This window comes from Lactuca sativa, chromosome 8 (assembly GCF_002870075.4).
Source record: "Lactuca sativa cultivar Salinas chromosome 8, Lsat_Salinas_v11, whole genome shotgun sequence".
NCBI lineage: Eukaryota > Viridiplantae > Streptophyta > Magnoliopsida > Asterales > Asteraceae > Lactuca > Lactuca sativa.
In genome coordinates, this window is record NC_056630.2 from 83,076,636 (window position 1) to 83,093,148 (window position 16,513).

At 34.5% G+C, this 16,513-nt stretch overlaps 2 protein-coding genes across 2 annotated transcripts; one reads left to right on the plus strand and one right to left on the minus strand.

The window, feature by feature from the left end:
- The first annotated feature begins 331 nt into the window (after window positions 1-331).
- LOC111897865 (nodulin homeobox) lies at window positions 332-5,329 on the plus strand. The gene is made up of 17 exons (XM_023893806.3): window positions 332-572; window positions 780-842; window positions 1,574-1,705; window positions 1,774-1,932; window positions 2,014-2,097; window positions 2,185-2,301; window positions 2,382-2,588; window positions 2,726-2,845; window positions 2,935-3,030; window positions 3,113-3,274; window positions 3,357-3,633; window positions 3,727-3,849; window positions 3,950-4,019; window positions 4,093-4,153; window positions 4,247-4,630; window positions 4,721-4,755; window positions 4,855-5,329. Exons 2-17 carry the CDS (start codon window positions 801-803, stop codon window positions 5,171-5,173), a joined length of 2,388 nt encoding a protein of 795 aa, XP_023749574.1. The 5' UTR covers window positions 332-572; window positions 780-800; the 3' UTR covers window positions 5,174-5,329.
- A 4,633-nt stretch (window positions 5,330-9,962) lies between these two features.
- On the minus strand, window positions 9,963-15,607 carry LOC111897854 (serine/threonine-protein phosphatase BSL1). Its single transcript, XM_023893790.3, has 21 exons — window positions 14,997-15,607; window positions 14,839-14,899; window positions 14,675-14,753; window positions 14,454-14,533; window positions 14,265-14,359; window positions 14,064-14,163; window positions 13,862-13,931; window positions 13,553-13,654; window positions 13,356-13,437; window positions 13,023-13,193; window positions 12,747-12,912; window positions 12,480-12,645; window positions 12,225-12,386; window positions 11,898-12,136; window positions 11,732-11,816; window positions 11,534-11,632; window positions 11,242-11,441; window positions 10,853-10,928; window positions 10,604-10,739; window positions 10,340-10,506; window positions 9,963-10,272 (listed from the first exon to the last, which is right to left on the minus strand). The coding sequence occupies exons 1-21, from the start codon at window positions 15,190-15,192 to the stop codon at window positions 10,189-10,191; spliced, it is 2,616 nt and encodes an 871-aa protein (XP_023749558.1). The 5' UTR covers window positions 15,193-15,607; the 3' UTR covers window positions 9,963-10,188.
- Window positions 15,608-16,513: the final 906 nt, after the last annotated feature.

Sequence of the window (16,513 nt, forward strand, 5' to 3'; positions counted from 1 at the left end):
TTAATTTATTAATTTTGAAATTAAAAGGATATGTCATTAATAAAATTGATATGTATTTATTAATGTATTTAAATGTCGTACATAATTTAATCAAATGAAAAAAATTATAAAATAAAATATGGAATAAAAATTAATTTAAAATAACTATAAAATTATATGTAAAAAAATAAATAAAAATGTAAGATGAGATAAAAAAAAGTTTTTATTTATTAAAGAGCCATAAAATCTTTATTACATTAAATGGTAAAGAAATATATTACCTGAAATCAACGCAATTAATGAATATATTATATTTTGTTTTTCAAAATTAATAACGTATACAAAATATTAAATGCATCGTCGTATACGGCCAATATAGTTTTCAAAGTGCACGTCAAACACACCCTAAGAACGAATTGATTTCTCAACGATAATCTGCTAAAAATAGTGAAGAGACACAGCATATGTGTAGCCAGCCTCCTTCGGATATGCATTTAAATCATCATATTTAGCGTATTTCTAGGGTTCAAAAAAATCTGTCTCAGTTTTCCGTGCCCAAGTGCAATCATCGACTTGGAGCTGCATAGTTCTTGGTAATTAGTTTCTAATTGCTCAAAATTTAAACTCTAATTGTTCATATGCTACATGCTGTACAGTAATCTCTGTAAAATTTACAAATGTTCTTTCAATTTTCTCCCCTAACAAAAAAAACTAGGGTTTATTTGGTTATCTTGTGAAGTGGAGACTTAATTTACTTGTATCTATGAATTGTAATGTTTTGCATTGTTTTTGCCTCTTAGTTCTGGTTGAGGAAAGGAAGAATGCGGCCTGCGAAGGAGGATGCACCATGCAGGACGAAACAAGTGAGTAATAAGTTGAATTTTCGAGTTCAATTTTGTTGTTGTGTTGATAATTGTGAGTCCTTGTTGATCAGCTGGTTTTGTGCTTTATTTTATTTTTATTTCCGCCACTGATATGTGGTGAGACGCCGTGGGTGGTGGTTAAGCTATTGGAACTGTCAGGTTTTTTTAGGTCTAATCATTTTTGCGCATTTCGTCCTTGTCTAATCAGTTGCTGCGGATTCTTCCTGAAATGCAATTAGTTTTGCTTGATTAATTAATACTATTCTTAATCATTGTCTTGCTGCAGTTGGTAGGAACAACTGTAGATACCTCTTTTCCTTGTATATCTAGTTCCATTTTCTAGAGCTTCTAGGACTTGATGACTGTTTTCCATGTCCATATATATAAAGGTCCAATGTGAGATAGTTCTTGGAAATATATTCCAATGAAAGAATACTAGAAAAAATTCATCTAATGACTCGTATCTGAAGCTGATTCTCTCAAATTGAATTTTAATGCATTAAGTGCTAAACTGAAAGCACCATCATGATGATATAATTCTACATTTGAAAAGTGTTACTCTTGAAAAATGGTTTGCATTATTCGGTTTGTTGTCTTAGATTATTATTTATAAAGCAGTATAGCATGATAATGAGATTAATGATATTTCCAATTGAAACTAGAACCAACACTTCACAAATGTAAACTCCTTCACATTCTCTCTGTAATGTATATTTTGCTTCAACAAGCAGATGCAGGCAATCGATTTGGTTTCAGCTATCAAAGAGTTACACACACTAAGTTCTCAAGAGCTTAGCAAGTTAATTAGGGATGCAGACAATGATACTATTCAATGGACTACCAGCACTGGATCTTCAAATCAGGTAAATTTTGCATCACATCATGTTTTTACATCACTAAGCCTTTGCCTCATTAAAGCCTGATGTTTCAGATCGATGTGGAAGCCCTAGCAAGAAATTTTGTGGTTCACCTAATTGCAAAACTTTTGTCATCTAAGAGAGATGAAGAACTCTTCAGATACTTGTTAGGTGGTATTCGACTGTTACATTCCCTATGCGATCTTGCACCTCGCAACAACAAACTTGAACAGGTGATTGAATAAATTGTGTTCTATTTAATTTCAGTCTTCCCTTTTAATGTTAACTTTATTAACCTATTTTTCACAATACAGATTTTGCTTGATGATCTGAAAATATCTGAACAGATGTTTGATTTCATCTTTTACCTGATCACTGTTCTTGCTTGCTTTAAAAAGGTTATAACTAAGTTCTATCATTTACATAGTTTTAACCTTTCCTTTACCTTTATTGTTCTGCACTAACACATATTTTTGGTCAACCAGGAAAGTCAACTTGCTCTGGTGCATTCAGCACTGTTGGCCTGCAGTCTGTATCTGTTAACAGCCTTTATTTCTACACAATGGAATGAACTTGCACTAGTCCTTCTTGCGCACCCTAAGGTGACATGTCAGCATAGTTTTATATAATTTGAGATCCTTTCTGACATGAATGTGGGTGATGATTGATGAATGTGTGTCAGGTTGATATATTTATGACTGTAGCTTTTGCTGCTGTCCACGTAGACATTCAATTTCTTCAAGTGAGGTTGTCTCAGTTTACTGATACTGGCATGAGGTCAAATCTTGCTGAAGTCAACCGTCTGTGTCAGCATTGTGAAGCTTCACTTCAATTTCTTCAGTCACTTTGCCAACAAAGATTCTTTCGTGAGCGACTCGTTAAAAATAAGGTTTCCCATTTATTAAATATTTCCATCTTGAATCTTGATATCAATTTAAAAAAAAAAAAAAAAAACTACAAGTATACAATAATACAAATACAACACATGTTCTTATAGATGCTGTAATATTTATTTCTCTCCTTCAGGAACTATGTGGAGAAGGTGGCATACTTTTATTGGCTCATGACATCATGAAATTGCCATTCTGTGAAGAATCGTATCTTATGGCTGTTGTTTCCAGGCTAAAATCAAAAGTCTTGTCTATTGTAAGATCATGTTAATATGGAAACATTATATGTTTTATTCATTTATGGTGGTGTTAATAAATACTATTATTCCTCTTGACTTTCTGCAGCTACTGCATCTTTGTGAAGTAGAAAGCGTCTCTTTCTTGGATGTGGCTGCCAGCACTACTGCGGGTTTGACTTTAGCAAAGTCAACTATATTCCAGGTTTCTTTCATGATATAGTTTTATTTTTATAATATTACCATATCCAGTTTATTTCATATATATATTTTTTTGCATGATTTAGGTTCTTGAATTGTTGAAGACAATGTTTCGTGGAGATCTGAATGGGCTTGCTGCTTTCTCTGACAAAACCTATCCACGTGGACTTCTGCAACTTAATGCAATGCGATTAACAGACATTCTCTCTGATGATTCTAACTTTAGATCTTACATCACCATGAACTTTGTAAGCTTTTAACATGTTAATTTTATGTTGATGATTTAATATGATTTTTGAATTTTCAACGTGTTCTTGTTTCTTTATGCAGACTGAAGTTCTGACAACCATATTTTTGCTACCACATGGGGAGTTCCTGTCTAGTTGGTGTTCCTCTGAGTCTCGGCTTTCTGAAGAAGATGCAACTCTGGATTATGATTCGTTGGCAGCAGCCGGATGGGTTTTAGGTGTGCTGACATCATCAGATGTTCCGGAATCTACTTTTAATGCGTGTCGTGTTTCTCGGACTTCTTATGCGTTTCAGAGAACATCTTTACTGGTTAAAGTTGTAGCAAATCTCACTTGTTTTATTCCTGATTTATGTAAAGGTGATTACTTTGAGGCTTTAACCATTTTGGTTTTTTTTTTTTTTTATCCAGTTCCACTATGTTGTAATTAACCAAACTAGTTTTGATTCACAGAGGAGAAGGATCTCTTCCTTAATACATTCCTGCAGTGCTTGCAGAAGGAAATTCCTAATTTACCATATGGAGTTTCAAATGATGTTGGAGCTGAAAAGGCTGCTGTCATTAGCCAAAACCTGCGTATTTATCCTTTCAACAGCTCTGTTAATGTTATTGATTGAAAAAACATGGTTTTGCTTACTTAGCATAATAACATGATGCTTTATATTTATATGTGTAGGTTCCCTATTGGTTCATGCGGAATCATTAATTCCTGGATTCCTTAATCAGGATGATGTACAGCTGTTTAGGTAATTGATCGAACTTTAAATCCCGCATTTATATGAAGTTACTTGTTATCTTCATTTTCTTTGGTTTCTGTAGGGTATTCATTTCTCAGCTGGATCCACTAATTACTCCAGAAACCAATATCGACAAAACTGAGGTAAAATCTTCATTCCATTTTTGTTTGTCTATTAAATTATATAAAAGAATATTATGATGGCGAATGCAATGAAGTAATATTTTTGTCCTGTAGGAGGGTAACGCTGGGAATCAAGGATCTCCAAATCCACATGGAAACGAGAACAAGGGCGTTTCTGACAATTCAGTTGTGGAAGAACTGAACCAGTTAAATATAGATCCATCTAATGTTTTAGTTAGGCAAGAACACCGGATTGATTTGCCTCAAAGTTTTAGTGCTAGGGTTTTTCATGAAAGTGAAGGAGATGCTCAGAACATTGAAACAAATGGATTGGATTCAAACGCCATGGCAAGTGAGGAAAAACAGCTGAGAAAAAGGAAACGCAACATAATGAATCACATGCAAGTGACCATGATCGAACAAGCTTTACAGAATGAGCCTGACATGCAGAGAAAAGCTGCCTCAATTCAAATATGGGCTGATAAACTTAGTCTTCATGTACGTATAAAATTAAATTATATGCATCCTTATCTTTTTATAGTAAAAGTATGTTGCCTAATTAATATGTTCCGAATTTCATTTTTCCAGGGTTCTGAAATTTCTGCCTCGCAGCTCAAGAATTGGTAAGAAAATCTATCTTCTCTATATCTATATAAAGAGGTTAAGATAGATATTTGTTTTGATTTCATTTTTTAATACGTTAAACATGTTTATTATGTTAGGTTGAATAACCGTAAGGCGAAACTAGCGCGTGCGGCTGCTAAGGATGCGCGTGTGGCTTCTGGTGGGGAGAAACAAGGTGGTGGGTCAGGAACGGACCCGGTTTCCGACACACCGGAGAGTCCTGATGAGTTCTTTGACCAGGCTCCATCTGGTTCTGGTGGTCAAGGAAGTCAACACAACAGAAACTTGGAAGCTCAATATATTATGCATACAGATGGAGAAAGTGGTGTTGGTGTTGGTGTGAGTGGGACCGGGACCTGGGCGGGAAACAACCTTGATCATGATGAACAGCAGCAGCAGCAGCAAAACCCTAGATGAGTAGAGTTAAGGTATATAGGATACAAGTTTGGTTTCTGCATGTACATCCCTGGTTTTGGTTGGTGTTGTTTCTTTAAAAAACTTTGGGATCCCTGGTGGGAGTAGGTAGACTGTAGACGATATATATGCCTTAAAAAAACTACATCGGTTTATCCATTTTACAACTTTCTTTTTCTGCATGTTTTCCTTTTTCACTTGATGCATAAAATACACAAAATTAGAGAAATGAGGCTTTCCTTTCCGCATTAAGTTAGCCTATTATTGGAATAGCCCCAAAAATGACCACTTTTTTCATCGATCACAATTTTTTTTTGACTGATCAATTTTTTAAGGTTGTGTTTGGCACACACAAACTATCTTTTTTTTAGCTTATTGTAATATAGTGTTTGGTGAGACCACTAAAATAGCTTATATGCTAGTTTTTTAAAAACCATTTGAGATGATTATTGATACGCTTCTAAGGCTTTTCCACAAATTTTCTGTATGCTCAAATTTTATTTTTTAAAATTTAAAGCTATTTTTACAATTAAAAAAAAACATTTTTACAGCTTTTTTTTTTCTCATTGTTTTTACATATTTGTTTTTTTAAATTGTTTTATAAAGAAAATTCCGTTTTTACAAATTCGTGTTTTTTTCTTTAATTGTTCATTGGCCAAGTTTGGTGTTGACTCGTTTATAATTAGTTATATATCTAAATGTTTTTTTATGTCATTTTATATTTGCGAGCTCATTGTTAGTTTTACCAAATACTATTGTTTTATCACCTAGTTTTTTCTAATTATAATAGTTAGTTGGCCAGCTAGTGTGTTTCTTACATTTCTATAAATTGCAAGTTCTAGATAGTATCTTTTAAATTACTGAATTTTTTTTGGTGGTTGTGTTATAATCTTACAAATTTGCAAATCGATTAGTTGCACAACTAAGGTGTGGTAATTTTGTTAAATGGCAATTATATTCGTAACGCTTGTCATATCTTAGGTGGTGTTTTGATATGGGAATAATGTTAGTTACAAGTAAATGAGTCACACCACAATAGATGTATAAATATCTTATTTGCCCGTAATTGAAATGATTGTTGTCTATACGGTTGAAGTTGTAGCCATACCCAATCCCCAATACTAAATATTCTCTCTGATCTATGTTTATCAGCTTGTTTCATTCTGAATTGAGCTTTTGTTAAATGTTGTTTCAAAGAATTAATCATCATTTCCTTTTTTCTCAATGATCTATCAATGGATTCCACATTTGATTCTCCTGGAAGATATGGCAAATGTATTAGAGGTGGTTTATTATACACTACTTCATAAGGTGTCATACCAATAGCATTTTGATAATGAGTATTAAACCACCATTCTTCTAAAGGTAACCAAAAACTCCATTCTTTTGGTGTATACATACACCTCAAATAAGCCTCTAAGCATTTGTTCACTACTTCTGTTTGACCATCAGTTTGGGGATGGTAAGTAGAAGAAAGCTTCATCTTTGTTCCATATAAAGCAAACAATCATTTCCAAAATTGACTTAGAAAAATAACATCTCTGTCACTTACGCTAGTTACCATCACTTTGGGGATGGTAAGTAGAAGAAAGCTTCATCTGTGTTCCATGTAAAGCAAACAATCCTTTCCAAAATTGACTCAGAAAAATAGCATCTCTATCACTTACAATAGTTCGAGGCCATCCATGACGTTTGAATACATTATCTAAATAACATTGAGCTACTTCAATGGCCGAATAAAATCCATAGAAATGTTCACCCATACATCATCAGGAATTGGTAGAGGCTGTAAAAGCCTTGGATATGCTGTATTTTTTGACTTGGAAACTTGACATATAGTACATTGCTTAACAAATCTACTCACATCCTTTGTCAAACCCTTCCAAGTAAACAAACTCTTGACTTTCTTAATGTGTTAGCTCTTCCAGAATGTCTAGCTTCCCCGTTATGTGTTGCCATTGAAGTATTTTCATTTTTAAGTCTTCACTATCTCCAATAAAAATCTTTCATTTCTTCCTTAAAATGCCATCTTTGAATGTATAATGTGGCATCAGTTGTTGATGAAGTAGTTGGATTATTGCCGTCACTTTCCATCTAAACTATAAGTATTCTTGATGAGCTGAATTAAATCAGAACATACCAGAAAAATAGCCATGCATAAGATCAATGAACCTTGAACTCTTGCAAGTGCATTAACAATTATGTTTTCTTTCCCACTTCTATACTGGATTCATAATCGAAAACCATAAGTTTGTACAGCCAAAATTGTTGAAAAGGGGGTAGATATCTTTTGTTGTAGTAACCATTTAAGACTCTTCTTATCTGTTTTGATGTAAAATGTTGCCCCGACAAATATTATTCCCACTTTTGAACAACAAATACAATTGCTAACAATTCTTTCTCATATATCAACAGTTTCTGCCATTTAGGTAGGGGCGTCAAATTGTGCCATTGTGTCATGTTTGTGTTTTTGGCCGACACGATACGATACGACACGACACGACATGACAATGTTTTATGTAACACAAACACGACATGACAATGTTTTATGTAACACGAACACGACACGATACCATGTCATGTTTTTTTTAACCAACACGAAAACGAACCGATTAAAAAATGACAAACACGACACGACAAAGATAACATAAAATAACAATTAATTTATTTAATTAATACTTAATCATATATAGCACGACAAACATGAAAAACACGACAGAGAAATGCTAAATCGTGTCAATTTTGTGTCGAATTTTGAACACGACACGACATCGTGTTTTTTACAATTGACACGAACACGACACGAACACAAATTCGAATTTCAATTTCGTCCCGTGTGATTTCGTTTTGTGTCGTGTATTTTTTTCGTGTCGTGTCATCAATTGCCACCCCTACATTAGGTCCTAATGATTTGCTGATATATGCCAAAGGATGATCTGAGATACGCAACTTGACACAACTTTTATCTTCTTTGGATCTGTTTCAACACCTTTTTCTGAAATAAAATGCCCCAAATACTCCACCTTTTCTATTTCAAACTCACATTTAGAATTTTTGGCATACATTTAGTTTTTTCTCATTAGCTCGAAAACCATTTTTAGTTGTTGCCTATGTTCGTCAATGGATTTGTTGTACACCAATATATCATCGAAAAAGACCAATACACATTTCCTTAATAAAGATTTGAAAACGTTGTTCATCCAATACTAAAAGAAAGTATGAGCATTAATCCAATACTAAAAGAAAGTAGGAGCATTAATCCAATACTAAAAGAAAGTAGGAGGCATTAGTTAGCCCAAAGGACATACCTAAAAACTCATAATGACGGGTATGAGTTTCGAACGCGGTTTTATATATGTCATGAGGATGACCTCTTAGTTGGTGATACCCTGCTCTTAGATCAAGTTTACTGAAGACTGTTGCCCCAACCAATTCATCAATGAGTACATTATAACCGGAATAGGGAACTTATCTTTGATTGTTTTTCTATTCAATTCTCTATAATTCATACATAAACGCCATGAGCTATCTTTCTTTCCCACTAAAACAATTGGTGAAGCGAATGAGTTGGAACTATTCTATTCCATTATCTAACATTTCTTGGACTAACTTCTCAATAACATCTTTTTGTTTAAGTGGGTACCTGTACGGTCGAATACTCACAGGTCCAATGCCTTCTTCCAATGGAATTTTATGATCAAATGCCCCGCTTGAAGGTGGTAAGCCTTTTGGCTCTTCAAAAATGTCTTTATATTCATTCACAATCTGTTGCACTTCAGGTAGCATCTTCATTTATGATGTCATACATGCTGGTTTAACTTCTTTATCCTCATCTTGTTTTGTTAGAAGTTGTAATAGGTACAATGGAATTGCATTTTGCACCAATTTTTTTGAAACTTCAGATATAATAACATTCAGATGTAATAGGTGACACAACTTTTGAGTAATAACAAAAATATTTTCTCCTTCTTTCATCCATTACTTTTGAATAATAACATTAAGATGTAATAGTTGAGAAAAGATATAATAATAGGTGAGACAACTTTGAAGTAATAACAAAAAACGTCTTATGTCTCAACTCCTTCCATTACAGTAAGAATTGACTTTACTGTAACATGTTTGTTTTGGAAGAGATAAAACGTCTTCTGTCTTTTTCCATGTCTACAGAATAAATTGTGGACCAAAAGTCTTTTTTCACGTCTTTTGTCTTCATAAAAAGTTTTTTGTTTTTTAAAATCTTCTAAAAAAAATTGGTTGGTTGGTGTTGGCGTTGATGGTGGTGGAGGAGATAGGAGTGGGGGTGGGTGGCAGAGGTGGCGGTAGTAGTGGTGGCAACAATAGTGGTGGTGGTGATGAAAAAAAAATATCAAAAAGATGTCTTCCAAACTTGGAAGCTATTTTTTTTTTTGTCTTTCAGAAAAAGATGTCAAAAAGACATTATTATGTCTTTTGTCTTCCGAAAAATAGTATTTTTCTCAAATGTCTTTCCTCCTGTAGACATAAGAGGCCAAAAAGACTTTTTGGCAAAAAAACAAACACCACCTTAATGATTATCTGAACCACTCCCTCTGCTTTTCTTTCCATTTCCTCAAATATCAGTCAATTTTAAAGTTAAGGCGAGTAAAATAGGGTTAGAGAAATTTAATGAAAAGTGAAACATGTGGACATTAGCTACTTATTGTCAAATAATAATACCACCACCCATTAATATAGACCTTGTTTTAGTTAAGCTAGTTGTGATATGAAATTGCGAATGCAATGAAAAAGTAAATTGAAACCATGACAGCCCATATACATAGGAACCAATATTTATGATTGTTCAGAACAGAAGTTAGCCATCTGTAATGAAATGGTAATAACTAGTATTTATTGCATACATAATTCATTTATAAAATAACGTAAAAAGAAGTTAGAAATTATTTGTTGCAATTAAATTAATCAACAAAACTTTGCAACAAGTTTGTAATGATTATAAGCAGTAAACAACTTGGTTGGAATGTGTTGGTTTTTTTGGTGGATTAGATATATGCAAGTGAGGTCCTGTCTTGATCAGGCTGAGGGCGACCCCGAGTAGGAGTTGGTGGTCTTTGATTATTAAGCTCCTACGAACACAAGAAAAACAAAATTTATGCAAAAAAAAAAAAAAAAAAAGATTATGTACTTAATTACCTGCATCCAATTGTTTTCCTCCGGGGGTGGGAGATGTTGTGGATTTGATTCTGGTTCAAGTGTGAGTGGATGTGTGTGTGTGAGCGGTGGTAAAGGATGAATGAGTTTAGGAACAACCACCAATCCTCTCCCAATCACCAGTATTGCCCCAGCATTATTAGCGGTCCCTAAATCCAATTATCAACACACATGTAATTTTGCCAATTTGATGATTTTTTTTTTTTTTTTTTAAATAAAATGGGGGAATTAAAGAGTCTCCCCTACCACAATAATTTGTTGCGGAGAAAAGGGTAATCAACTGTCCGTGAGCAAACCTCTCAAAGCCGTCCATCACGCATTCGTGGGCTCTTATAATCATTTGAAGTTTGTTTCTTTTACAAAACTCTGCAACCCTATCAGGCTGCAATGCAACCAGTTACGCTTCAATATGCATGTTAATTTTACTATAAATCATATGGAATACCACTATGATGATGCTTAATAATAATATATATAGACCGAGTCGTATCATACCCCAAACGTAACAAGACCGGGTCCCCTTGCATTTGGTCTCAAACCTTCCACACTATCGTTTTCAGTCGGATCAGACCTAAATTAATGAAAAAAAAATGGATGGATGGAACAATCGGAGCATATATAAAAACTTTAGAAATATATATATATATATATATATATATATATATATATATATATATATATATATATATATATATATATATATATATATATATATATATATATATATATATATATATACACTCAACAGCAACTGATATCGGGCCCAATCACGAGAAAGACAGGCCCGCTAAAAGCCTATTTGTTAAAAAGTTTATCTTTGAGGCTTTGGACATTTATGAATTGTTTAAAACGTAAGTTTTGTGAAATTTTGAAAGTTACGATACCATAGCAAATCCATGAGGACAACAGATCCAGCATCCATGGTTATGGGCCTCTCTATTTTCTCAATCTGTTCAACCAAATGAATCGACCTTCCAATCCCACCATGCATACAGATTATCTTGTCCTCAATCAGCGCCGCTAGTGGAAGAATATTGAACAAATGATTAAACCGCTGCCACGCCCATATCCCATCGTTCTCCCCCTTCATATCATAATTCATATATCATCCCAAATTAAAAACCTAATCTTCCAAATTAACCACACCTAATCACACTCACATACGTTAGTACGTACCATTCTCTCTATGCATTCAAGTCGAAAACCAAATAGCGCATTTATATCGGCTGCCTCATGATTCCCACGTATCAAGTGGACGTTTTCAGGATACTGAATCTACAAAAAGTAAATATACATGATGATAAACAATTAATACACAAGTGTAATTGAAATATTGTTATAAGCTACATGAAGTAGAAGTAGAAATTTGCCTGCCTTTAGAGCAAGGAGCAAAGTGATTGTCTCCAAGCTATGCTGTCCTCTATCAACATAATCTCCGAGGAATAAATAGTCGATGTATCTGAAACAAACCAAACCTACTCACTACTCAGACATGTTAGTTTATTTAATTAAGATGTAGATGAGATTGTCTCTTACGTACGTTATATCTCCACCAGTTGAGGGGAAACCATATTCATCAAATAACCGCATCAAATCACCAAACTGTCCATGTAAATCACCAAACACTTTAACCGGAGCTTTCAACTGAAGAACAGTCGCCTCCTGAATTAAGATTTGTTCAGCAGCGTAACAAAGCTCTCCCACTTCATAAGCATCCAGGAAAAACGTCCTTTCAATAGGCGGTTTCCAGTTTCTAGGCGTAAGCAAACTAGAAATCACCTGAATATATATATAATAAAACACACACACATTATATTACTAATCTATATATATTAATTATTAATTCAAAAACAAAATTTAATTAAACCTTCTTGTGCAAGCCTTGAGGTGACTTTTGCCTCATGAAACGTTTGGCGCCAGGATGTGACATGTCAGGCATCATCCGTCTGCTTTCATTCTCAAAATGATCCAGTGACAGCTGTCGCACCAATCCACCTAGGTTTCCTATTGCCTCTCTAGCAATCACAACCTGTACGTATAATATATATAATTAATATTAATGGTGTATGCACATAATATATTCAGAGGTCTTAATTATTTAATGAACGAAGACAACACTTACAGCTCTAGGGTGAAGATGCACATCTCCTGGTTTATCACCACCTTCTGTATTAATCCCCGTAGCTTGATTTGTCATCATTGAAGTTGCAATATGTGTTTGTGCAGCTTGCCACGTGGAATGAACAGCATCAGCTTCAGCCACCCTCTGACTACCTTCTTTATCCACACTGCACACACAGACATGTCAGTGATTTTCGATTAGGGTAATTAAGCATATATATTTTCTACACACACTGAAATTAAATGGACCAAAACAATTAATGATAACCTTAAGGGACTTTCATGTCCATCATCTTGAGATATAGGATCAAATGGACACAAATTCGTCCTGGGACTTGCCAAATTTGAACACCTTTCAGATGTTAATCCAGGATTATTTGCATCAGAATGAAAAGGTGAATTCTCTGCTACCAGAAAATCACCTAACAATAGATCTGCAGCAAATGTTACAAGTAATTATTATAATCTGACAACACTATCAAATAAGTAGGTGTAGGACGCCAAGGTTCCATTTTATATAAGGTGCTTTTACTGTTACTGTTACCTCCCCTAAGACCACCATACACATACAAACGAGAACCAACCGATGACGTGGCATGCCTACAACGACGCATGAGCTCCAAAGACTCATCTTCCATTTGCCCATTGTTATTGCTCTGTGAAGAAGTCACCAATCCATTTCTATCCAACCAAACTCCAGCAGCAGTGTCCAATACTGTAAAATATGTACAGTTTTAATTACCCTTTTACCTTTTACTAGAAGTGCAAAAACTCTCTCTCTCTCTCTCTCTCTCTCTCTATATATATATATATATATATATATATATATATATATATATATATATATATATTTTACAAAGTTAAAACCGACATTAACCTGAAAGGGCTGCTTCACCATCTACCATTTTTCCTCCCCTAAGAGCACCTCCTGTCACATGCAATCTAGCACCAACAAATACCTGATCACAATAAGCAAATAAGTTTATACCATGTAGGATCAACACATAAGGAAATTCGGGACAATTTTATATTTTTCTACACACACACACACACTTGAAGATAGCTATGACTTACCGCAGCATGTTGGTACCTTGATGATGGTGAAACTCCAGGTGCAAGTGTCCATTCCCATTCTCCATTTTTATGCATCATCAGTCCATAAGCATCTGACAAGGGCTGTAGATGCATATATATATATATATATATATATATATATATATATATATATATATATATATATATATATATATATATATATATATATATATATATATATATATATATATATATATTTCCATTGAGAAGAAAGTTTTGGAAAAGAAAGTTGTACTTAAATATTATTCTTAATTAAGGCTAAGGGGAGACTGAAACAATATGTCATACCGTGCCTGAGGTGTCTCTTCCACCACAAAGCAGAAACATACCATCTGATCGGGCACTAGCTGTTGCATACCTGCAGAGAGTATTCATGAATAATTACTAACTTGTCCCTTCAGTATCCTGATGTGCGATTTTGGTCCTCTAACTAGCTAAAATCTTAGAGATAAGAAAAAAGAACAAATTGAATTTTGAAATACATACTTACATTCTAGCAGAAGGCTTATCACCTTCTGTATTTAACCTCAGCCACACATATGGTTTTTGAGCAGTATCCAGAGCCCAAGTATCTGAAAGCACTTTCTTTCCTGGGGAAACAGATGATATTATTATTATATGTTTATGAACAATTAAAAAGATATGGTATTTTTGTTACTTGCTGCAAATGTGAATTGATTATTGTACTCACCATCATTGCCACTAACAGTGACAAGGTATCGTTGGGCAACCAAGTCCATAACATGGCCATAACGTGGGCCCGGACCCTGCCCTTGAACAACAACTCTGTACTCAAAAGCAAGAAACCAAATCAAAATCTAAAGGGAAAATAGATTACAAGAGAAGATTATCAGTCTAAACTTTTATAAAAGAAGCCTACCGGTGCCATTTGTATTTGTCATTAGTCAAATCGAGCACATAGAGATCATCGGTTGAATGCCCAGCAGGACCTATGCCACCCTATTAATGCAATATCAACTTTATCATAAATTAGAACCACGAATTCAAAAACAAATTGGGTGTTTTGATGTGTTTTTCAGGTAATACAACCATGCATTCTCATACTTCTGTTTTTGGTTTGTAAATGTACTGCTTAATCACCTGAAATACAACCATGGTTCCAACAGCCGCAGCTGCATGAGCAGCCCTGGGTGAAGGGGCTTCCCCAGCTGGACGCATTCTGAGAAACGTTTTAGCAAATCAACATTTGATTTCTAAGCAATATAAGGAATTTAAATGCAAGAACAGCGTAGAACTGACGTAACCTCGTCCATTTTTTAGTAAGAACATCATACGAATGAACAGAGTTTGTCACTCCGGCTAATCCTGAAGTTAATAAATGAACAAAAAGTTATCATTATGCTTATATTACAACAAATTGTATATAAAATAAAAGTTGAGAAAGGAAATGAATGATGATTACGGATGCCGGTGGATGTGCCTCCTTCAATGGCAGTAGCGCCACCGAATAAAATAAGACGAGGTCCGTGTGATTTGGTTTGGGCAACGGCGGTAAGAGTGTGGCCACAGCGAGGGCCAGGGGCGTCATCATCTGTGTCCCAATACGTCTCCAATGGGAAATAGGTTGGAGCCGGATGTAGCCACGGCTTCGGATCCATCAAAATCAAAAGGAAAATCCCCAGTTATTGTAAATCGCTTGTAACAAATACAAAGTATATGAATGATCTAACTTGTGAAAGTGAATCAAAGAAAAAACCACCTCCGTGTCAGGGTGGTTAATGGAGGAGGTGACACCGAAGTCAGCCGTGGGGTTTGAGGATTTGAATATCGTACTGAATTTGAATCGGCTTTTGATGAGGGAGGTCGAATTGAGCAATTAATGCAATTATCACAGACATTAACAAAAAAATAGTGATCAAAGAGAATATTTGAGCAATGTGATTGGTGATTTAAATATAGAACTGAATTTGGATTTGAAAATAGTACTGAATTTTAGTAGGTAGGGGCGAATTGAGCAACAAATCCCCAAGAGATGAATCAGAAACATGGGAATGGCGAATAGAAGAGAATAGCATAGAAGAAAGGCGCTTATTCTCTGAAGAATATTTAGTAACTGATTTTTTTAGAGTAAATTACAAGATTGGTCACTGTTGTTTGAGATGATCTGCATATTTGATCCTCGTCTTTTTTTAAATCGAACCATGGTTTGGATTTTTGTTTCAGGTCTCGACATTTATATTCTTTTATATTTTATTTTATTTTTATTGTTTTATTAGAAAACATATTTAAAAAATAAATGCATTGTCTCGTGTGACATCCTCAATTTCACGGCCAGAAAATACGGATTTCGTTTATGCTTTTAAAATAAAATCAGAATAATCTTTCAAAAAGTATTGCGAAATTTGTCACCAAAACAAAATATGATAAAAATATTTATCAAAACATTTCTTAAACAAATGTATTTTCATTTCATTACAAAACTCGGGATGTCCACATCGATGCAGGCCAAAAGCATAAACTGTACACTATAGACTTTTTCAACAGTTATTTACATCTACTGACCTATAATCCAAAATTCATCGTCATTGTCCAACTATGCTCTTGTTCCACTACCTGTAATACAAAAAGATGAGTGGGTCAGACTTGGGAGCCTGGTGAGCATATAAGGTTTTCAACCCACAAATAATAATATATTTATTAATTTCATTAACCAACAATAAATTTATTAATTTCACCAACCAACAATAACCCTGATTACCCGTTCCCGTTATCCTCACTTTACGTCCCTAAACACTTATCATAACGGACCTAGCCTAAGGATTATCATCGGGATGGACATTACTGCTAAGGAGATTCATTAGCCATACATGTACTTAAGGCAACCATGAGGGGGATGGAGTACACCAATGAACATATAGTTCACCAACACCTACAGGTTGCGAGCCTGCTAGCGTTCCACTGGAATGTCTAGAAAGATCC

Excerpts from the sequence above, each read along its gene's own strand:
- LOC111897854 (XM_023893790.3), bottom strand. The coding sequence starts at position 15,192 with ATGGATCCGAAGCCGTGGCTACATCCGGCTCCAACCTATTTCCCATTG. Across the intron at positions 12,646-12,746 it reads GGACATGAAAGTCCCTTAAG|TGTGGATAAAGAAGGTAGTC; the intron begins GTTATCATTAAT and ends CTGTGTGTGCAG. Across the intron at positions 12,137-12,224 it reads CTCAAGGCTTGCACAAGAAG|GTGATTTCTAGTTTGCTTAC; the intron begins GTTTAATTAAAT and ends ATATATATTCAG.
- LOC111897865 (XM_023893806.3), top strand. The coding sequence starts at position 801 with ATGCGGCCTGCGAAGGAGGATGCACCATGCAGGACGAAACAA. Across the intron at positions 843-1,573 it reads CACCATGCAGGACGAAACAA|ATGCAGGCAATCGATTTGGT; the intron begins GTGAGTAATAAG and ends TTCAACAAGCAG. Across the intron at positions 4,020-4,092 it reads GATGATGTACAGCTGTTTAG|GGTATTCATTTCTCAGCTGG; the intron begins GTAATTGATCGA and ends TGGTTTCTGTAG.